The 24,690-nt window shown below is 38.2% G+C and overlaps 1 protein-coding gene across 1 annotated transcript in view; it reads right to left on the reverse strand.

Annotated features, from left to right (window-relative positions):
* Positions 1–24,690, reverse strand: part of Klhl14 (kelch like family member 14) — a 96,180-nt gene that overhangs the window by 53,059 nt on the left and 18,431 nt on the right. Inside the window, exon 3 of the mRNA XM_046428416.2 lies at positions 11,768–11,889. Coding sequence (XP_046284372.1) covers positions 11,768–11,889 — 122 coding nt within the window. The remainder of the gene's footprint in view (positions 1–11,767; positions 11,890–24,690) is intronic.

Genomic DNA, 24,690 nt, shown 5'->3' on the forward strand with positions numbered 1-24,690 from the left:
AATGACTGAATCAATTTTTTTAAAAATCTCATGTACTCTGTGTTCAGGTAGCAAGAAATTTAATTCCAGTCGGACTAGTCTCCTGTGATTTTTTTTCCCTTTCATCTAAGATATTTTTAATGCTCAGAGGCATTATAATAGAAAAGCATGTATTTTTGCCTGGTTTATACCCATCATCCTTACCATTACAACAAGACAAAAGCATTAAAGTAAAATTAATCATGTCAAAAGATTTTAGCAAAAACAAGTGAGACCATGCATAAAGCATTGCTTTGTCTAGTGTGAAGTCACGCTCTGATTAAAAACATATAATGAAAGTGAAAGTGATACATCATTGCCTTAGCAGTAGGGTTTTTTGAAAGTGCTTTGCGGTTCTCAACATAAAAATATGGGAACATTTTAGTCTTTGAAACTCACAATGATTATTGTTCTAGCTAAATAACTGGAATTCAATCTTAATTTTTTGTCTTTAATAAATTAAGACTTAATAACCAAACAAGGCATGTCAGGAGGATTAATAATTAGAACACGCTGAGAGGAGCGGTAGCTTGCCTTGACATCCAGGCACAGAGCTCGGCCCCCCTCCTTTCACCAAAGCATCCTAATGCCAGCTAAATGTGGCCAGGCCCTGAAGGTATCTTGTATGAGGCACAGCTGTTTGCACCATGAAAAGCATTTAATGAATATTAAGGTGTGGTTCGCAGAGTGATCATACCATTCCCAGTAGTGCAGTCATTTTGAGTGTTATACACTAAACCCCAAATTTTAGCTAGCTGGATATTCATGAAAGGTAGGTTTGGTTACCAACAACATTATAGGTCATCTCATTGTTTTGGAAAAGAGCAGTATGTTTATTTGCACTTTGCCTTAATTTTTTTTTTGGATATTTGCATATAATAGTCACTAGGCAGAATTATCTTCCTTTGTTGTTGCTGTCACTGTAAAGTCACATTCATTTTTTTTAAAATTTTTATTTATTTATTTATTTTTTAATATTTATTTATTTATTTATTTTAGTTTTAGGCGGACACAACATCTTTGTTTGTATGTGGTGCTGAGGATCGAACCCGGGCCGCACACACGCCAGGCGAGCGCGCTACCACTTGAGCCACATCCCCAGCCCCATTCTTTTTTTTTTAAATGATGTCTTGCTGATAAACCCATTTGGTTCTATGATAATTGAATCTATATAATTTATATTTAGAATTATATATATTTTATTATATATAGTAATATATATTATTCTGTATAATGGTTTACATGCAATAAGTTGTAGAAGTAGTGAAGACTATATAAACATCTTTAAATTATTTGAGGGGGATCAAAATGTGAAATGATAATAATAGAAGAATTGTAAGTCTATATAAGCAGTAACAGTCTCGATAATATTGGGAATGAATTTCTAAACTTTTCCTTTATTGCAGGGGCATCTAATCATGTGAGAATAAATATCAGTCCTGACAATGAAGTCATACCAAGGCAAGAAATGTAAAAAGATGCCGAGAATGCTCTCTATTCTAATAACATTTTGTTGAGGGAATGAGAACATTTGCATGTGACAAGAAGAGTGGACCTAGTATGTGTTGCACCTAAGGGTGCCCTGTTGAAATCATTAGGGTTTGAATATGGGTTGTCTCCTCCAAAAACCCTTTTGAAATTTAATGTTGACATTGGTGTTTGGAGGTGGGGCCTTTGAGTAATCAGGATTTGATAAAGTCATCAGGAAGGAGTCCCCAGGGTTGAACACTGGTGGCTGTATAAGAAAAGGAAAAGAGACTAGAGCACATATGTGCACCATCTCTCACCATGTGATGCCTTGCCCTGCCTTGGGACTCTGTTCTCTGATGGTAAGCAGGTCTATTCTCTGTTGGTAAGAGTGGACTCTTGACCTTGACTTTGGACTATGTGCTAAAATAAGTCTCTTTATAATTTGGCTAGTCTGTAATATTCAGTTGCCAACAACAGAAAATGGACTCAGACAGGCTACTAAATAAATAGTTTGATTATCTTCTTTCCGAGGTATCACTTTCCCCATCTACTATGGAGTTAGATGTGGCTAATTCATTTGCTTTTGATGATATGATGTTTTAACTTAGGGCAGGAGCTTCAAGAGTCAGTGTGAAATTTTCTTCTCCCCTGCCGTGGCAACGGTGACATGCCAGATAGTGGAATGCCTATCAATCTGAGTTCAAGAATAAGAAGACATGGAACAGATCCCCAGTTAACCTGCTGAAGACATGTGACATGGGAAAAAACAAAAGCCAATCTCTACTTAAATAAGTTGCTAGTATTTTGAGATTTTTGTGAGTGTTTAACCTGATACAGGCATTGGTACCAAAAAAATCCAGTGGCTGATGACAAAGAGACTGGTATGAGGTGGTAAAAAGATAGACATGCATGCTGTGGTGTGGAAAATCACTTGCTGAAACAATTTTCTCTTCACTTGGAAGCCTAATCAGTTATTTAATGAACTTCCACCTCCAATGGAAGAGGTTGGAAAGCAGACTGTTGATAGTGTAATGGTTGCTGTAGACAGCACTTGGCAAGTTCTGGGGGCCGGGGGGGGGGAGGAGATGATCTCTAAAAAAATTGCCCATTTGTAAGGAGGATTGAAAGGAAATGGAGTCCAGAAATCTGGGGGTGGGGTGCAACCCTGTTAGAAAGGATGCTTTTTTTCAACCCTACCTGATAAAAGATGAAATTGAGAATTTTGAGCAAAAAGGGTAAACTAAAACTCAACTAGTGCAAAGACAAAATTAAAACTTTGGCTTCTATAAGTAATTTCATACAGAGTTTGAAAAAGTTTCAATTCAGGATGAGATACCCAGGGAATTTTCACTCAAGGAAAAGAATGAAAATGAGCTTTCCTATAAAAGCTTGATACACACACAAGTATATATAAAGATTATTTGTGTGTGTGTGTGTGTGTGAGAGAGAGAGAGAGAGAGAGAGAGAGAGAGAGAGAGAGAGAGAGAGAGAGAGACAGAGAGAGAGAGAGAGAGAGAGATGGGCCCAAGAAAACAAGTAAAAAGCAACCTAAGAAATACAGAGAAGAAACATGGTCATTGGCCAGGGAATGGATGGAAAAATAAGAAAACAGCTGTTTTCTAGACATAATTTCCAAAAGATCTACCGGCCTTTAAAAGGGTTGGATGACAATTAGATACTTAAAACCACCACTGTTGCCAGGGTTGGCAGTCTATGCCTGTAACCCCAGTGACTTTGGAGGCTGAGGTAAGAGGATTCCAAGTTTGAGGTCAGACTCAGCCCCTTAGAAAAATCCTGTGTCAAAAACAAACAAACAAACAAACAAACACAAAAGGCTGGAGATTTGGCTCAGTGGTAAAGTTTCCCTGGGTTTAATCCCGAGTTCTGAAAAACAAAAAAACCACGGCTGTCCCCTAAACAGTTACATATGTGAACTGTATTTAGGAAATTGCCAAGACTTCATTCATATATTGCCAAGGAAGGTAAAGAAAAATAAAGCACCTTCCATAGGGTGAAGCTAGAAGCCGAACAGAACGAAGGATACAGATAATGAGCAGAACTGGGGTGGTCCCTAGTCAAGCAACACAGCCCACCCCTTGCCTAGGTACTCTTCAAAATGTCTACTGGGTGGGATTGCAAAACTGCCTTCCTCTTTCAAAATCACGGGGTTCATTTTGGCAATTCTGTCCCTATTCTATAACTTCACATTATGTGTGTGAGAGATCAACTAACTCATCTTGTTAGGTTCAGATCAAGACAAATCCTACATGAGCCTAAGGTTGAGATGACTGTCCAATACCCAGAGATTCTTCACAATGAGCCTGATGACCCTGACTGATGTTGTCTTGGGGGAAGGGTTGAGGGTATTCTGAGCACAATGAGGATACTGAGTATTTGATATCTGGAAGGACAGATTATGATAGTCACATTGCCTTGTTTGCCAAATCTCTGTCTCCTGAACCTTGGTAGGATTGTATTTCCTAATCCCTTAGAAATGGGATATGGTCTTGTGACTGAAAAGAAATGATTAAAATCACTTTTAACCCAGTGTGAAATTCTGCAGCTCTTTTCCCCCCTGCTGTGTACATGTCAAAATGGACCCCACATGCCTGGATCCTCGAATGACTCTGTGAAACAGATGTACTCAGCCAACTATGTTGGAGATGAGTGAGAAACTAATATTTTGTTAGTTTAATTCCTTGAGATTTCAGAGTTGTTACCACAGCATACTTTAAGGCCACTTGACTGATACCTATCAGTCTTATACTAAAAACAGAGACTACATTAATCACAGTATATCTTATTTCTGAGACCTTAGATGAATATGAGATTCAATTTGATCTTTTAGTTTTCACTCTGCTTGGTTAGAAAAGTATGCAAATTTAACTAGAATAGAATAAAAATTCATTGAGGAATAACTGGATTCCAGATATCTAAGCTAGAGATTTATTTGTATTATTTAATTCTCACAATAACCCTATGAGATTCATATAATTACCTTCAATTTTCAGATGCAGAATAAAGATCAGAGAGTAAGCAGCTTGCCCAAGTCACAATCAACAAATACCTGGAGGTGTTTTTCAATTTATGTCTATCTGTCCCTAAAGATGTTACTCTGTGTGTGTGCCTGTGTGTACAGTTTCATTTGTTCACACTAGGATGCTTCTAAAACACGGATAAAATATCAAGAAAGTTGCATTGAATTATGGCTTTTCAATAAAGATGTAAATAAAAATTTACAAAGATGTAAATTTTGCTGCTTATACATCATTTTTTTTCAGTTTAGTCCCTAAACTTAGATTATATTCTTGACCTTTAAGAGTGGTTTATTCATTTAATTTGACCTATAGTAGTTCCATTCTATGAATGTGTTACTATGCCAAGAACACTGGACCCATTTAGATTATTATGGGAGAAATGGGTCACCACAGATTAAATCCCATTCATTTCTTGGAGTCTTTGGACCACTGGCAAAGTTTGTCAGATGGGTTGGTACACTAGTGTGCTGATGGAAATACAGGGATCGTTGTTTTCTTCCTCGATCAGCCACTAAGTATCCTGAACCACTGGATAAAACACTTCCTCTGTTTGAGTCACTTAAAGAAAAAAAACCAAAAAACCAAAACTGTGAACCTGCCACATGGCTGGTTTCTGCTAACAGCTTTCGTCACATCTCATCCTTCTCTCCTCCTCACTCTTGGAGTTTAACCATGCATCGTCTGTTGCTAGGTCTTTGAGCTTACTGTTAACCAACCTGGAGCAATCTTATCTCACATTTGCACCAGGGCTATGTCTATCTCTTATTCATCCTCTAATTCTCAGCTCCAATGGCACTTCTTTGGTGACTCCTAACTAGATTAGGTCTTTCATACCCTTCCTTTGAAGCACTATCACATTTCATTATGGTACATTGCTACCTGGGATTATTGATGAATTCTGTTTTCTCCTACTAAACTCAAAACTCCATGAGGATCTAGTGAAATTGTTTTAGCTCAGTTTTGTACCCTCTGTGTGCTTAGCACAATCTCTGTGACATAGGACATATCAATTATATTTTCGGAGTGAATGAAATCAATGTGCAAAATGAAAAGATTAGGCAAAGAGATCATTAAGTCTTTAGGTACTTATATTTAATGATTTGCCAGACTTTTTCTGAAATCTGCCTAAGAATGACACAGAGAAATCTACACAGTCCTCTACACATAGCTCCTTCACACCAGACTCAGTAGCAAATACTACTGCTTATGTGTGGAGAAGGCACTGGAATTATTTGTACATGTGCCATTCTCTGGAGGGAAAGCAATTACTATATTCAAGGGAAGTATAAACCATAAATAAATGAGAGATAGCCAAATAAAGTCAACTGGTTTTTCTAGGAACCCAAGTTAGTTGAAATACAGTATTTGGAGTGACCACCACACATATTTAAAAAAGAATCTATGAAAAATCCACTAATGCACTGGTGCATGAATACACAGTGGCAAATAATTCAAGATATATAGCAATGTGCAGCCATGTATTTCAAATTAGAATTGAGCTCATTGAAGGTAAAATTAGATGCTAACATATTTAAAAAGTCAAGACACAATTCTTCCCCTTTCTTTTTCATCCAGAATCATGGGAATAATTGCTCCATGAATTGAAATAAAAGTTACAGGCTAAGAGACATAGACTACATGTTATTGTATATAATTTTTTAGATCACTATGTTTTCACTAACACTGAAAACAAAAATTAGAGGGGTGTCTCTACTCAAAATTCTTAATTTTTTCCCCCCTGTTCCTGGGGATCAAACTCAGGGCCTCACATGTGCTAGGCAAGCATTCCTCCACTGAGCTACATCCCCAGCCTAAAATTCTTAATTTTTGAATCAATCTGTACAATTGTCTGAAAGAGTATTTGTAAGATACAGCTCCTGGCTAACCCCATCATTTACTACCCCAGACTTTCCTATAGATTGACAAATTTAAGTCAGGTTCTAGAAGGTCCTACATTCTCTCACCTTTTTTTTTAAATTCTCAAAACTAGACTGACTTACTAAAATGCTTTCCCATCTACCTCTTTGCTTAGATAATTCCTATCCCTGTTTTTGGAATTAAAATGTCATTTTATTTTCAGTGCTAGGCGTTGAACCCAGGACTTCTCACATGCTAGGCAAGCACTCTGCCTCTGAACTACACCCCCATACATTTTTATTTTTGTTTTGAGGCAGGATCTCCTAAATTGCAGAGGCTGGCTTTGAAGGTGCCACCCACTGTTTCAGTCTTGTGTGTAGCTGGAATTACAGGTGTGTGGTATGCCCTGTTTAAGAAAATCGTTTCTAAGAGAACTTCCTAACCTCCTGTGTTTAGGTTAGGGGCCCATTTTTGCTCTCATTGTACCTTGGTATTTTCTTGTCTATCTCTTAGCTTCCTGTATTATAATTGCCTCCTTAGGTGATTGAGAGGAGAGACAGTCATATTCATATTCTACCCTTCCATCCAACAGAGTGGATATTCAATAATCGCTTGTTCCATGAAGGAATGAGGTCTGTAAGTCAGACTAAATTCTCTCCAGGCATTTTCAGAGTTATTCTGGAAGTACTTCATTGTTTCTTCAGGTTCTCCTGCAATGAGGAATGTACTGTTTACAAGTTTTACCTACCTGTCTAAAAGTTACATCAAATAATTTTGTGGGTTTGGATTCTTAGTAATACACATAATATGAATAAAGGAATCTCACAAGTACAACCCTTCCATTGAACTTACTTTTTATGAGAACAAACAACCATGAGAAATGATCATTAGCTTTTGACTAACTTGACTTTCCTCCGATATATTCTCAAAGAGCAAAAGTGGACTGAAATCAAGAAACCGAAGAACCACGGAAAGAAGTCCAGTCAAATGCGTCAACTTCTAGGTCCCTTATTCCTTGAATAATCAGCAATTAAACCATTCTCCATTGCTCAGATATTGAATATGATCAAGTCTGGATTTATTTTTCACAACTGAAGTTTATTGTCTTATATGAAGTTTTTTCATTACTATTTCTTTGACACTTATGGGAAGTATATTTTTAAAAACATGTATGAAAAGTCCACAAACTTTCTGATCTTTGTGACTCTTCTAAAAGATAACTATCTGCCCCAGGACCCTTTGTGCATGAATGGGATCAAGTGAAGTGTCCTTCATGGGCCAGGAGACAACATAGGAAGCCACTATACCATGACTGGAAAACACACCAACAGTAGAGCAAATGAACTGAAAGGAAGAGGAACAAAAGGCACTTCCCCTGCATCTAATAGAAGGAAGTGGGAGGGATCAGAAGGAGCTCCATAGCTTTCGTGGTCATGTGATTAAGGGGAAGCCATGATTGGCACCTGGAAGAATAAATCAGTATTTTGAAGTCTTTTTTCTATCGTTGCTTAAGGAAAGCAATGAAGAAGCACCTGATAAATAAAATCTCTTACCTGAAACATAGAAAAAAGGAACGTAGTTCCTGCAAAATACCTTCACCCCTCAGTAAAGACATCAATCAACTGGGAATATAAATGGAATAAAGAGACCTTCAGTGCTATCCCATGGGGAGAAATGTAGAGTGCATCTACCTGTGGTCTTCATAAAAATTTGGGGATGTAAGAAATCTGTCCTAGAGGTACACGGTGGCGATGGGGATTGTTTTGTGTGATCTTTAAGCAGAGGACTGAGGGCCTGCAAAGTGCAGAAGGTATATTTCTTGTGTTGACCATTTTATTATTCATGTCTCCTGTATTGCTTTCTAATAAGTTAAGAACGAAACGGCAGACTGCATGCAGGAGTGAGAAATGCAAGAAAAGCAGTACTGTAAAATAAAAATGAACCAAAGTGCGTCTCAACTTCCCTTTGATTACTAACAGGCAAGAGAACAACAATGCCCAATTTTATTGTGATTACTGAACACTTCACATTGACAAAGGGGCTTTACAGTCATTTTTACATGTTATTTCTCAAGGCTTTTTCCAATAGAGGCTGGGGGGGGGGGGCTCTGTCACCATTCTTAAACATCAATTCTACCACATCATATTAACTGATTATTTTAAAAAGGAAGATTAAAATGCACTTGGTGCCAGTATGTCACCAAAACAGTCTTTTTTAGTGAGAATAATTGTCCCTTTGCTGTTTGAGGGGATCAAACCATTGACTGGTTAACTATTTGAATTATGTTTTCTTTATGTTATACAGAACCACTTTTTCCTTCTCACTTACCTCTACTTGTTCAATGTATTATTACTGAAGTGTTTCCACCTTGCGTAGTGTTTCCAAAGTCCTTTTAATTCTTCTGTGTTATGTAACATGTGTAAATAGTGTGGCACCCCTAAGCAGGTGCTTGTGCTTCTGCTTGTAGAATGGCATCTCTTAAAGAGGAACCTGTCTGTCAGAGGTGCTGAGAAATGTTTGCTCAAGCAAAACAGACACGGTAGGCTAAGGTTCAGAAGCGCCACCCAACCTCAGGTGTTAGGTGTCTGTTAGTTAATTTGTTAGTTTGTATGGAGACATTCATTCAATAAATAAACAGACCCCAAACTGGCAGGCCATCTCCTACCTTCAACCATCATCCTTACCTCCCTAATAAATTAGCTTAGCACTTCTGGGGCAAGAAGGGCAGTGGGAAGTTTGGAAATCCCTAACGTCTGATTGGATTTTGGGTGCAGTTGGATATTTTCTTATTTGATGAGAAGCATTTCTTTGTTTATGATTATGTGGCCCAAATAGTATGAAATTGTGTCAGTTACCTGACTTCCTTCAACTTGGCCAAATAAAGGCCTTACTTAAAAAAATACAAACTACCAATAACAGAAATTATCCAGATTAAAATGCCTACCTTTTTTTTTCAACAAATACAAAAAAATAAGCCTTCACTTGGGGCTGTGTAGGCACAGCCTAGCAGGAAATAAACTCAATTTTTTGAAGTTCAAGTTCTAGTGAGATGAAGAGTATAAGAATAGAAATTTATTTCGAAGCTATGAGTTTGTCTAAGTATAGAAATACATTCCAAGATCTTTAAATATATTTCTATTATAAGAACTTTTCTATATTTATACTAATTTATTTCCTTTTATTTCAAATCTGGCCGGATGAGCCAAGACCCCCATTTATGCTTACTTCCTAATCTGTAGATTATTACATGTGACCTATGAAAACTATGGATAATAGGCTCTCTCCTCTGGAGCACTGGGTGCAACATCATTGCCATTACAGAGTTATCTTTTTTCTCTTTGCACAAAGGGCTTGGGCTGACTGAGGCTTCTAAGGTATAAAGATACAGTCCTGTGCTAATGTTGGCAGTGGTATTAAAATAAGAGCAAAAGTATCTACAATTTATTGAGTACATGCTACATGATAGATGATTTATAAATGTAATGTCGTTTAAAAAAATATTCAATGACTGACAAAATAAAGAAATTAGGACTCAGAATATATTTATGACTTGCTCAAAGTCAGAGATCTGGGCTTGATCCAGGATGCAGAGTTCATGTGCTCTTACAATACCCAAGTAGGAAGTTAAATCAGGCAATGGGGTGACCATCTATTCCAGTCTGTAAGTCTTGACCTGGCCTAATTAGTAGACCCCCACTTCCCATGCTCAAAAGTCTCCTAGTTTGGGTAAGAAGTTTGATGATCAACCTATCTCTATCCAAGGTTCAAAATGAACATAAGACTTTGCATAGGTATTGTTAATCAATCTCTTTGCCCTTACTAGAGGACTTCAAATAAGTAGCAAATTGGATGAAGGTTGGTATATTTGGAAAAACAGGTGGGTTAGCAAATGAATGTCATTTACTAGTAGGGTCTAAAATCTCCCTGTCCCTTATGCTCCTTTTTTTCTGTTATCTCTCCCTAAGAGTATTCTGACCTTCATCTTTTTTCTCTCCTCCTCCTAGTCTCCATGGATCATCCTATTGATCCTATTGATCAAGTGTTCTCAAATTGATTCTTTGGTTTTACTTTAGTTTTCATTTCTGATGAATCTTTAAAATACAGCTCGATCACTCACTCAGATGTTTAAGCCACTATTAATGGTATTTTCATCCAAAGAAGAACAAATATCTTTAGACATCTCTAACTTATTTTTCCTTTCTTCATCTTAATCTCACCATTACTATTCTACCACTTCTTTACTAGAATCATAGTACAGTGGTGTCAGGGAGCATTATTGTTGCAATTCCTGGATGATGATACTGCAGGTTTGGTTGGGGTGAGCCAGCTCCGAAATGTATTATCACAAGCACCACCTCACAAGTCTTAGCACCTCTTCTTCTGCTCTTTTGGGCAAACTCTGGCCCTGTTTCTATGATTTGAAAGGGCTTTCAGGAAGAGCAAAGGGAATTATTTTTGAAAATACTCTGGTAAAATATCTAACTGCTTAAAAGACACATGCAATAAGAAAATCTGACTTTTACTTTTGTTGGTCTTAAATGCATGGCTTTGATTTATGGATCAAAATTGCTCATTTATTATTTTATCTATACAGCTCTGGGCAATTTTGACAGTTAAAATTTAGTTTTATTGACCAGTGCAGCCACTGTGCCCACGAGGGGACTGGTGCACACAGCCTGCTGCACTCAAGAAAACGATGATTTTTGATTCCATGACTGAGTCAGACTGGGAATCATAACCGATATAACAATAAGTTCCAAATCTCAGTGCCCAAGGCAAGAGGTTTGCTGTAAAACACAATCACCCTTTCAGGAGGGGAGGAGGAGACTCTTGGCTGGAAGTTTGCAAGTGCAATTTAATGCATCTGGGCCAGGCCATGAATATATCTGTCCATCCAAGCTGTGGAGCATCTGAGGGGGCATTTCTCTAAAGACCTGGTTCCACAGACTGATTAATGAGCAAAAATGTCTAAAAAGCAAAATGAATGTTAGTTACAGCAACAGTAAACTCAGCAACCATTTTAAGGAGAGAAAACTTACTAGTGCTGTTAACCAACCTTTCATTTTTCAATCAACCAAAAAAAAAAAGAAGAAATTTTAGGGGAAGATCGCTACTTCCCCTGTCTTGCCCATTCCAACACACACAGAAACATAAACCAGTACAATGATTTGAGGCCAGTTTTAATTTAGGCCTATTCAACTACCAAATTGGCCACCTCTGCAATGTTAACTTAGTCTTTTACTCTAAATCCCCCATGATACGTAAATAAACCTCCGCAGGGTAACAAATCAATAAAATGTCTAATTTGATTAACCATGTTTTCGAATTCATCAAGACAGCTTTAACCTGAAATAAATAGGTGAGTAAATAAATAAGTCACTCACTTGTGAGTATTTTCCATGTCTTCTTTTCATCATCGTAATACTGAACCAAATTGCTGGGGAGCCGGTCAGGTCCGGGCGGCAACCCTCCAACCAATAACAGCATTTTCTTGTTAGAGCGAATTCTTCACCCAAAACAAAAGAGGAGATGAATAACCACATTATTGTAGAGTCTTTTTAGTGGCAACGAAATCATAACCATCAAAAGAATGTTCCTTGCTTGCAGATTTCTATTTCATTTTTTCCTGTTTCTTTTCCCATTCATGTCTCAACATTTTTTTTTAACTAAGCAGAAAAATGATCAGAAGAACTGCATATCCCTATACTCATGGAATAATAAGCTCCCTTTATGCAATTTGTTAGAGGTTCATTCTAGAACGACCTTTTTCTTATATTATCCCTTTAAATCATCACTCTTTACAGCTGAGTACACATGGAATGCTCTGGAGTGGTACTAAGGTTAAGCATTAAAGTTGCATGTCAAAAATCGTATTAGTCAAAATCATTATTATAAGCCATTCTCCACTCAAAGAACCTTGAAAAAATTAAGGTTATGCAGAGAGTTTGTGAGCCAACTCTTTAATCACTCAGGCAACTTCCAAAACCAGTCTGGTACAATTAGTAGCACAGGGCTAACTAGGATGGGTTAACCAGTTTGAACATGAACTTTTTTTTCCCCCATTTGTTTAATTTAGCTTAGACTTCTGCCTCCATCCCCTCTCCCCCACTCCCAGCTCGCCCTCCCCTCTGCTCTCCCCCTGTGCACCACTGGCGATACAGAAGCTCCAATTGGTAAAAATGAGACTGTGATGTTGCTGTGAGCCTCCCCTGAGTGGAGCCCTGCCAATGCTTGCCACTGATCCAGCGGCATGAACCTGCTCAACTGTGCAAAGTCACTCTAATTCCCTCCCTCTGTTTTTCTACCTTCTCCCCCAGGGGGCAACCACTGAAAGGAGTGACTACCCACCCATCAAGAGCTGGCAATTCGCTGCTATTAACCGTGACTGTGATTCCCAGTCTGCCTGGCAGTTCCTGAGAACAGGCCTGCAATGTCTCATATGCAGTAAAAGCTATAAGATGCACCCTGGCCAGCGAGGCGACCTGATGGATGTACAACCCTCAGGAATAGTAATGGATTGAGCACACGTGCCACTGAAGCAGGGAGAGGAGGCCCAGACCCCCACAAGGGGCCTGCTGATTTAACAGTCACTTTACATATAATTGAACTTTTCATTTACCTGAAAGGCTCAAGGTGGTGGTAGGAGAAACAGAACGACCATGATTGAAGGAAAAAGTCAATAAATACAAAAGGGTTCCTCTTACATATGATCACAACCCATAGTGTGGCTCTGAATCTATTATTACCTATTCAGCCCCTTCCGATTCAAGGATGCTTGGCGAAATAGGCCCCGTGGAGAAGCACTGTTTGTTGGTTAAGAACCTAACATTCAGAGAGTTAACTTAATACAGTTAATGACATTTCCATATGAAGAAAGGGAACTAGAGAATTCCTATAATGAAACTCTGGTGCCACTGAATGCTTTGTGTATGTCTCACTAGGAAAATATCTTCTGGACAAACTCCTATGTTCCAGACTCATCGATAGAGGGAGCTGTACTTAAAGAAGAATGACTAATGCAATAGGAGCTTACAATGTTAATTTTGCCACTCTGTGGATATAGTTGAGTGTAAAGAAAAACAAGCAAATGAACTAACCAACCAACCCAACTTTTTTGAATTTAATGTGTCCTTGACCTACATCCATATGCCCTATAGACTGCTGGTTGGCAAACAAAAACAGTAAAACAGCAAAGACTCCAAAAACAGTAAAACAGCAAATTCTCCAATGAGAATTTTGGTGACTGGGTAGAAACAATACACATGTAATTCATGTGCCATATAATTTCATAAATGCATGCTCATAGGACTGATATATAGCTGTTTCTTTTGTTATCATTTTTAGTCCAAATAATCAACTGCTTTGTAAGACAAGTCAAAGTGAAAGCAAACAGTCCTTTTAGGTGCAGTAAGTTATCATGTGTAGACGGACCTGTTCACCTGAAGTCATGATTCTGCAACTGCCTGACACCACATGTGTACATGTGGCCAGAATGCAGATAGGAGGTAGAAGACCAAGATGGGCAGGATAGACACAGAGAAAAGGACTTACTGAAGTACTGATCATGACAGAAACATCATAATAGTATCTGTTTTAATTCATAAATAAATGTACTGCTTCAAAATGTACTCGATGAATGACAAGGACGTAAGCACGTGGCTCAAGTATGTTTATAAGTTTGTATCAGTAGTTGATAAAACTGGCTTCCTTGGACCAATCTCACTCGTGATTTGCTGCCCTTGTTTGTGGATGAGAAGAGGATCTCGAGTCTTTGCCCTCTCTGCCTAAAAAGCCAGCCATTTCCATCTGTCCTCTGCAAACTGGCCTGAGGCCTTCAACACATAAGCCACTGTATAGTTTGTCAAAGGTAAACACCTCCTCCCTGGTAGCAATGACATAATGCTACCAGGCTGGCTAGCCTAGCAGCACAGCAAGACCCCACATAACTAAAACAAATCCCTAAACCATGTGGGTCTCTGCAGGGAATGTGGTAGATTTTATGGAAGAAAAGGAACTCCCACCTACCCTCATGGGTTGTGTTTTCTGTGAAGGGTCCGTGCTTCGAGTGCATTATGTATGGCCTTCTTAGTGACTAAAGACACAGCCCAAATTTTTTGCAGTATTGTATCATCATCCAATTTGTTATGGCATTTTACTTGGAGTCTTTTGTCTCAAAAGCCTGTGTTACACAATTGTCCAAACCAGCATTTATATTATTTAATTCTAAATAAAGCTTCAAGCTGTATTGTGTGAGGGTGAACCACACAGAAACCCCAAATAGGACAAAGCTTGTGGGAAGTTCGTGATACAGAAGGAAGAACACATAGACAGCGAAACACACTTGAGAGGTTTTCTTGCCATTTTCCCTACTGACTCTCAAAACAGCCCGTAACGTGGCAGGTCATTTTACAGAGGAGTGAGAAAGTTCCCATAGTTGTCATTTAAAACACATACATTTTAGCATTGCATGAAACTATGAGACCCTGGATCCAAAGAAAAAGGAACCTAACAGAGATTATTCCACATTTCTTCTTGCTGAAGAAAAATACAAATGAGAAAAACCATCCCATATTTTACTTTGACAAAAATGCAACGTCAACTATTCAATTACTCCTAGAAAGTAATACACGTGAATAATTCCCGTGGAAAAGCTTTCATTCTTTTTACCATGCACAATTATAATAGCGACAATGACAATAATGACAGATAATAATGAATGTGTATTGGATATCGAACCTCTGATTATCATGCCATTTATTTGCTATGTGTGAACTTCAATCTGAACATACCGTGAAACAATAGCACGTGAATTGAAAAAATAAAATTAAGAAAATCTAACTGTGTTGAAGGGGGTTTCCATTATTCTTTTCTTATATAATTCCAGCAAAGCTTTACAGGTTTAATTTTAGATTAGGCAAAATCTACAAATGTAGCCTTCTTGCCATAATTAGAGCTCCTTCATAGGGCAACATATGCTCTTTATATAGGGAATCAATTTAGTCAAAATTAATATGTACTTTTCATAGCTTTTTATTACTTTAAAAATATTGCTCTCATTCCTCATTTTAGCACCACTGGGACCAAAGTAATGTATTTAGAAGATAAGAAATTAGAGAAATTTAAACATGAAGCTGAGTACAGCATGATCAGTAATATTATTTGTATGCCTTTGACTTGAGTTCTTAGATTTTTTAGATCCAAAAATATAAGGTTAAAATGGCGATGGAATTTGAAGGTCTCCTTTGTTCCATCTCAGTAATTGCCCAACATTTACCAAGTGTCACATTTGGGTATCTGTGCGCATGTGTGCATGTATGCTCAGGAGCATACCTACTTTGGTTCCGGGGATGAATGATTGAAGGATGACCTAAAACCTCCCGGTGTAAACAAATTTTTCATCATACTGGTGTTTAGATATGGTAAAATCTCATTTATTTATATTTCAGTGATTTGGAACCTTAATAGTTGGGAAACAGGCCAGATAAAGTTATCCTTTCCATGATACATGAAGAAAGTTTTCATTCACTAGATTGCAAGAAGGAATTTTAATCTACTTAAGAAATCAACTGGTTAGCAGGCACTTTAGAGCTACCTCTGCGGGGTTAGACCATATTCACTTTACAGACTACAGATAATTCTCATTCATTTATAGATGAAGTTCTTTCACAATGCTGTAAGAATTATCAAATCACAGAGTTAGAGGGAAAAAATTGTGGTACTCTAGTTCAGTGTTGTCCAACTTTGGCAGTTCACTAGAGTCATCTAAGGGGATTAAAATTTTAAAGTTCTTGATAGATTGTCAGTTTCCAATGCTGAAAGATTATGATTCAGTGGGATGAGGCTTTAAAATTGTCCCACAAACTTCCAGTTGATTCTAACACATTGCTGGACCTGGAGCCACTCACTAACTTTTTCCATTTCTCTGTGTAATGTAGAAATTCTGCTAAGAATTTATAAGTAGTAGTCTTTATCTATGTAGACAAGTTTATAATGAAATGAACCTTAGTTTTTCAAAACCTTAGTCTTATACTCTATTATTAAAGATAATAGAGTTTTGAAGTTTATAATGAAATGGATCTTAGTTTTTTACTCTATTATTGAAGGTCGTTGGATAGTTGAATTCGATTTTTTTTTCTCCATGTGCTGGGCTGAATAACCTACCTATGTCTTCCCCAGAGAAGCATGCAGAAATTCAAATGTTGGAGATACTTGCCAAATATCCTCTTCTCCATGTTGAAAACTCATATTTCTCTCTGAAAAAGCTTAAATTTTCCTCACTATCCTGGTCACTGCCTTTTAGTACACTTTAGACTATCTCAGTTCCTTTGAAAATGTGAAGGTCAAAATTATACACATTGTAACACATGTGATATGACAGATAACAAATACATTTTTTTTCCTTTTACAGTCTCTTAAAATCATTGTAGTCTTTTAAGGGAGTCACAAAGCATTTTTGCTTCCAACTAGTTACAAACATGGATTTTTTTTTAAAAAAGCAATGTTTTCAAGTCAAAATTTTCATATCTTGTATTTCCTCTAACTAAAGTATTTCCAACAGCTCTGAACAAATAGGTATTTTTAAGGTTTTTATGTTCTCTCCTGATTTAGACATTTTGTTTCAATTCATTTATTATTTAGAAATTGTTAACTGAGCTCTATGTTCCAGATATTGTTGTAAGCATTCATGATCATAGTGAGAACAAGGCCTGAATCCCCTGTTCTTCGTGGCATTGAATTCCCTCTTCCTTTGGTTTTAGGCAAGAAGTGCAAGCTTCAGAGCTAAAGTAAGATGCCTAGCTTCATCTCTTCTGAGGTGAGTGAGTTTTAGCCCATCTCTTTGTCCCTATTTAATCTTGTTTAGAAAATAGGGAAACAATAGTCCTAAGACATAGACGTTTTTAATTTTTAGGTTTAAAAGAAATAACACATGCAGAACATTTAAATCAGTGCTAACCCAAAGCTAGTTCTCAGCAGCAGCAGCAATGCCATCATCATTGTCACCATCAGTACTAGCCATTCCTTTGTGCAATTTGCAAAATTTATCAGAGAGGTGGCCTATATCCCCATTCAAATTTTATTACTTGAAAATAATAAAGGCACAAGGCACTAATTTAAAAAACCCTATAAGTAAGTAGCAAAAAATTAGTAGAATGGAGGGAAGGGAACAGGGTGGGAAGGAGTAAAAGAAGAGGGGAAGTATTGCATTAGAGCAAATTGTATTCTATGCTTTTATGTCAAAATGAATCCTAATGTTATGCACAACTAAAAAGAACTAGTACAAATAAAATTAAATTTAAAAATTATAAAGAATTGTATTTCCTGTGTTTAGATATTTTTCTAATGATCCTAACTCATTCTCTCTGAAATGATACTAAATCACTGAGATTTTTACTTTATAATTCTCTATATATGGCCTTCTTTTTTGGAAACAAAAATTTAATAGAGAAACAGTAGTTTTAAAGAGGCAAAGTAAACCAGAGTAGATAATCATTACAACATCTTTCAAAATTCAAGCCAATTTCAAGTTAGGAGTCAGTTAGACCTGGATGTAAACTCTCTTTCTACCACTAGTTGTGCTTATATCCTTGGGATGACTCATAGCCTTAGTTGCCTCATCTGTAAAGTGGGAATAATCTTAGAAGAATGTTGTGAGGTCTAATGAAATCATTAAGGTGTAATGGGTAAGTAAGTGGTTACTACTGTGACCAAAGCCACCTTCTAGACCCAGGTCCTTTGTGCTGCTGACACCTTGAAAGATGAGTATCTCTACCCAGCAAAAGGAGAAAAAAACCTTGATGATTTCAATGCCATCCAGTAGGGAGAGGCTGAGGAAGATTTCAACAAATTATGGCTCTTCCCCATGACCTTGCAGTTTCAGAGCCCTCAACCAAACTCATGATGGCTGAGTATTTTATAAAAGCATTAATGGGCAATTTCATGTCTGGTAGCATGTCAGTGATGTATGAGAGTGATCTGGGAGGCAGGAAAAGCCAAGGAAACACGTCTCCACCAGTTCACAGACAGGAGGATAGGTATGTAAGTCAGTTTAGGCTGCTGTAACAAAAATACCTTGGACTGGGTGGTGTAAGCAATGGACATTTGTTTTTTATAGTTTTTGAAGGCTGGGAAGTACAAGGTCAGAGTGCCAGCAGATTTAGTTTCTGGATAGGGCCAGCTTCCTATTTATGTGCTGACATGGTAGGAGGAGATAACAAGCTCTTTCCTATCTCATGAGGACACTAATCCCTTGCAAGGGCATACCCTCATGACCTAACTATCCCCCCAAAGGTCCCATATCCAGGTTCTGTTCCACTGGGGATTAGGGCGTCACATATCAATCTTGAGAGGGAAGGACATAAACATTTAGTAAATAGCAATGGGTTTGGATTTCCTCAAGCCATTGGACTGGAGGCATTTGTGACAATAATTCCAGATCTGGGAAGCCCTAATGATATCTAGGCTACATATGGAAAATATTTACGAAGTTCCCATAGTAAGCCATTGACAAATGAAAGCCATTATTATAATGCACAATTATTAACCTTACAATGCTCTCATTTGGAAACAATCATTGGAATTTTGATCTCTTTGAAGACTTTTAGATACCATATGTTACACTGATTATAAACAGCCAGAATATGTATAAGTAAGTTTAACAAAAATCTAAAATCACTGGCTTCTTGCAACTGTATTGATCTGGACTTCACTGACAAATTCAAACCATTCACTCTCTGGGCTGCCAGATCTTTCAAGTAAGGTCATCTCCACCTCACCAAACTGTAGGGTATGCCGCTCCATTCTGTGAATTTAATAGCTGCAGTGTTTCTTAAATCTCTCTCTTCACTCCAATCAAGCTGCCATCAGCCTGCTCTGTCTGGGGTGGCTCTCTCAAGTGCGTAATGATGGTGTCCCTGCTTTCTATGCCTATTTAATCTACTTTTTCTACTTTTTTTTTTTAATTGAACCCAGGGCTTTGTACCACTGACCACTGAGCTACATTCCTGGTCCTTCTCTTTTTTTTTAAAGTTTGTAACAGGGTCTTACTCAGTTATAAGACTGGGCTTGAACTTGTGATCCTCCTGACTCAGCCTCCTGAGTCACTGTGATTATGGGTGGCACCTCGACACCCAGCTACCCTACATAATTTGTCAATACATTTTAGCGAAGTCTAACGTTAATGATCCTCTTCTTAAAAATCATTGGCAAATTCTTCATTATCCATCATCTATAAAATGATGTAAACTTTCTTTTCTCTTCTCTCTCTCTCTCTCTCTCTCTCTCTCTCTCTCTCTCTCTCTCTCTCTCTCTCTCTCCTCTCATAGGTAAATGCCCTGTTTGAAATTCATTTAGGGTACAAAACAATTTGTGAGTCAAGATCTGAAAAAATAAAAAAACTTGAAAAAGAAACTTCAAAAGGAAATTTTGCTTACAGCATAGGGAAAAGTATAGAGGAAGATCCTGAGTCCTTGGCCAGGAGGAGACCTCAAAAAGTCAGCTAGCCTTCCCTGAACTTCCAGCCACACTGATACCTGGGGCTCACCAAAGGAGAGCTGCTACCCTGTTCTTAAAATTTTCCAGAGAAGTAAACTCCCTTGAGAATTGGTTCCAGCTGATTTGCTGTTGTATTTAGGTTTCTTTATCATAGCTGTTCTTGGTAATTACACAGCAGCTTTCATGGGAAGAGCCTTTAAATAGACCTGATAATGCCTCTCTAAGGTAGGTAAACACAAAGTATCATTATCCCCATTTAACAGATGAAAGAGTAGAGGAAAGGGGGCTCGGGTACCTTTTCCAGTGCCTCAGGATGGGTTTTATTTCCTCCATTTCACACAGGAATGTCTCTAGAGTTTTCTCACACAACTTATCTGTGACTCTCAGATGTGGCTGAAAGTGCCTTAGCATCCCATCTTCTGCCTTTGGAGCCACCCTCTTCATCCCACCAGAGTCTGGCTGTGTAGCGACTAGAGAATGAACAGTCATATGCATTATCCGGTTTTATTACAATGGATGTAACTGCAAGATTTCCTTGGTCATAATGTAGCGAAGGAGCATGATCACTAAGGAAATTTCTGTCTATAGTTAAAAGCAAAAAGGACTTGGTTCACAGTAAGTACTCAATAAATGCTTGTTGCATGAAAGAAGATATGATGAATAAAAGAACAAACAAATGAAAAATGTCACTTGTCATTCACTTACCCAGGAACATGTTATAGATTCTTTGTATCTTTTTTTCATATCTGTTTGAAGATCAAGTCAGTGGGAATGGGAGAGAGGTTGTCAAAAAGTGTAAACTTTTAAGAGGTGGGACCTAATGGGAAGTTTTAGTTTACTGAGGGTATACACTTGAAGGGAATTGTGGGGTGCCAGTGTCTTCCTTGCTTTCTTTTATTTCCTGGCTACCATGAAGAGAACAGCATCCTCCATCACATGCTCCAGTCCATGATGAGCTGCTTTACCTCAGGACCAAAAGAAACAGGGCTGACCAACCATGGACTGAAACCTCTAAGACAGGCCAAAACAAACCTTTCTTTCTTTTTTTTTTTTGTTACAGGTATTTTGTTACAGCAATGGAAAACAGACTAACATGGTCATATTGACTAACTCTCAAATATAACCAGTTACTTTTAGCATGCAATACCCCCAAACTCTTATTTTTTTATCCCCACTTGAGTATGCCCAAATAATTAGCTTTGCTCTTGTCATGATCACCCCATTCACTGTTTTTGTTGGGTATCTCTGCTTTTCTGTTTGTTGTTTGAAATATGTGTTGTCTCATAGATCAGGAGCTAACCATAATAGAGTCAATTTTTCTTTTTTTTAAGTACTGAGGATTGAACTCAGGGATACTTTACCACTGAGCTATACCCTCTGCCCTTTTTCATTTGAGACAGTGTCTTTGTAAGTTGTTTAGGATCTCAATAAATTGCAGGCTTCAAACTAGTGATTCTCCTGCCTCAGTCTCCTAACTCACTGGGATTACAGGTGAGCGCTACCATGCCCAGCTGACCTAGTGCAATATTTAGCAAATTTCAGTTGCTCATCTGGCTGAGTGAGTTCCTAACTTAAGGAAACTGGTACTTGCTGCACAATAAAAAGTGCAGACACAAGATCAGAAATAATAATGAAAATTCAAGTTCTGAAGGATAAAACATATCCCATTAAAATTATGGCATAGGACCTTTATGATTTTTTACCTTATGTATGTAGATACTATGATATTATTTATTTCATGATTTTTCACTTAAAATGCTTTTCAAAAAAATATCCCAGCCTACCCTAGTGGTTTCAGTGCAAGCTATAAGAACTTTTATGTAATTTGTGGGATAGAGATCCTGATTTAATGATCTAGGGTAGGACCAAACATCAATTTTTTTTGAGAACTATTGTTCTAAGTAACTATATTTATGAAATCACAGGTTCCATCAATTAATTGTATTTTATTTCTAACTTGTACTAAACTACAATAATACCCAACCTAACTATTAAAATTTGGGGTAAAATTGGGAGTTCATAACCAACTTGAATCTAATGTATGAAATATGATATGTGAAGAGCTTTATAATGTTTTGAACAACCAATAAAAAAAAAAATTAAAAAAAAAAAATAAATAAAAAATAAATAAATTTAAAATGATTTCTCCTATACCTTCTGAAATGATCTCATATTTTTCCTGAGGCAGGGAAACCACTGGAGTCACACTATAGTAAATAGAAGAAACCAGGACTTTAACATTGAAAGCTCTGAAATTTGAATTACATTCCAATTCTGTCACTTCCTACATGTGTGGCCATCTTAATGGCTGTGGCTTTACACACTGCAACTGTAATTGACCATCTCCCCACCCCTCTGCTCCTCATTTTGGTCCCTGTAGCTTACAGGGGCCACTGCAATTCTTCCCTGTCATATACTCATTCCAGAATGGGACCGTGTCCTCCAGCATGTGGATGAGTAGTTTGCTAATGCTTTTGCCATATTCCTGCACTCACCAAAGCTGCAGACTGGCTGATGGTGACAGAGGCAGATAGCACTAACAAGCCTTGAGGCTTTCATCCAACTCCATGAAATCCCCCCGCCGCGGGCTTAGCTCACAGCCTCAATGGCCAGCATCTTCACTTGATGCTCATTCTTGGTCCTTGGTTTCATGAGGAACAATGCCTTCTAGTTGCTTTTATACTCATGCATTTTCCCCTCCTTCCCCACCTCCCAGAGAAAAGCTTGCTTTTGTAACTAGAAGCAGTTGAATATCTTCTCTGCTTGATTACCTATATAATCCCAAATTCTAATACCTAGTACTCGGTGCTTTTCTTCTGAAGAGTATAAATTGCAATGGAAATAGCATCTCATTAATCCTCACCATACCCCTGTGAGGAAGTTGCATGGCAAGAATTACCTCTCACACTAATCCTCCCACCTGCCCACCTGCAAGTAGCTCACTAGCACAGCTGCTTGCTATAGAGGAGGACAACCAGTATTTGTGTGATAGGAGAAAGCTGTTCTCCTTGATCCAGAGGGAAGCTGTTCTGTGCAGCCTGTCACAGAGGAGCCATTCGGGCTCTGTGTAGCCTAGTGAAGAAAGGAGACAAAGAGTCACTCTCGCCCTAGTGATGGACTGGTAAGTAATGCCTGCATTTAAGCCCCTAAGAAAGTCCAATTATTACACTATGCTGCCTCCTGAGGACCAATCTCATTACTGAGACTTCTCTCTGTGTGTCTCCTACGTCTCCTACCCCTCCCATCTGGCTGGTGTTTGGAAGAGATGAGTGACTTCCTGACCTGAAGAAACGCTGGTACCTGCCCTCCTCCCCCCCCACCCCGCAAGAAAAAGTATAGGAATGTACAAGATCACAAAATGATAATAAAAATTCAAATTCAGAAGGATACAGTATATCCCACTAAAATCATGTCTCTGAAAGTCACCTATTTTAACAAAATGACATTCTCAGGAAAGGAGTTCAGTCATTCAAGATGATGTTGAGAGGGACAATGGCCAGGTCTCCACCTCAGGATCAGATCCCAATTTCACCCTACTCCAACTCCAGGGAGAGATTTCTTGAGGGGAAACTGTAAAGCTCCCTGGGAGGAACTGAAGCCAGCCTCCAGCCAAGCAGGGTTTCCACTTGGAGAGTCACTGTGGGAGTGGCCATGCAGGGAGACAGGGGGAAAGTTAGTTTGCAACTGGATCTTATTTCAAGCATCTCCTGGAATATTCATGCCAACAAATAGGTGTTCATCTTTAAGAAAAGGCCTTCTAGAAACGCCCAGAATTCACTTTTAGGGCAAGAATAATTCTATCAAATCATCCTGGGGCTAAGGTAAAGGGAGAATTCGTTATTTGGGGGATAGATCTGTTGCTGGGGAGTGAGGCAGGCCCTGGGGGTTTGTATTGTGGAGACAATGAGGTGTGGCTTGTGGGATCCAGCTTAGGGACCCCTGCTGCTGTGGGTGAAATAGGAATCTCTTATCTTCCTCTTCTTTTGCTTTGCCTCTCCTTGGGGAGTCACTTCTTTCTGTTCTTTGCTGTTTCACCAACCCTGGAGGGGCAGGTGCCAAAGACAGCCCAAATTCCAGCTCCAGGGCTCTGTGGTGTGTGGAGGTCCTCCCAATGTCCCTGTCTGAAAGGGCTTCTGGAGAGGCCTGGGGACCCACCCACCAGTTAATCAGCAGGAACACCCTTTCAATCATCAGCTCTTTGAGATGCACAAACAAATGATTTTGGGGAAAGTTTACTGCATTCCCTGAGGGTGAGTTGTGGACTTTATACTGTGGCTTGAAAATCTAGTGCAATGGTATCCGAGTTTTATTTCCAGGCAATAAGTTCCCTAGAGACTGGTAATTCTGATAACTTTCCCAGTACTCATTTCCCCTTTTCTCATGTCTACTAATCAGATTTCTTTTAATTTTGCAACAAATTTTCTCCAAACTTAGAATAAACTGCTGTTAACAGCTTCTCCTATCTTCTACAGATATGTAGCAAATTGGAAAACAGAAATAATTATGTTAGATCTGTGATTTTCAAAGTGTGGTCCAAAACCCAATGGAAGTTAAAATCATCTGGGATTCTTACTAAATATGCAGGTTCCTGGGACCATATTCTAGACCAATTTATTTAACATCTCTGAGATTGGGATGGGAAAGATATATTTTTATAAAACGTCTCTGTGGTTGATTTTTTAAATTTTTATTCTGTGGTTGATTCTTAAGAGAACTACTGGTTAACACAAGATTTTTCTGGGATGGAAGAAAGAGGGAGTGTATCTTTTTTTTTCACTTACAGTTTTGCATTACTGAAAGAGATATTAATATGTTG

The sequence above is a fragment of the Marmota monax genome, unplaced genomic scaffold (genome assembly GCF_021218885.2).
Source record: "Marmota monax isolate L192 unplaced genomic scaffold, Marmota_monax_Labrador192_F-V1.1 WCK01_AAM20220418_F8-fsc00031, whole genome shotgun sequence".
NCBI classification, from domain to species: Eukaryota; Metazoa; Chordata; class Mammalia; order Rodentia; family Sciuridae; genus Marmota; species Marmota monax.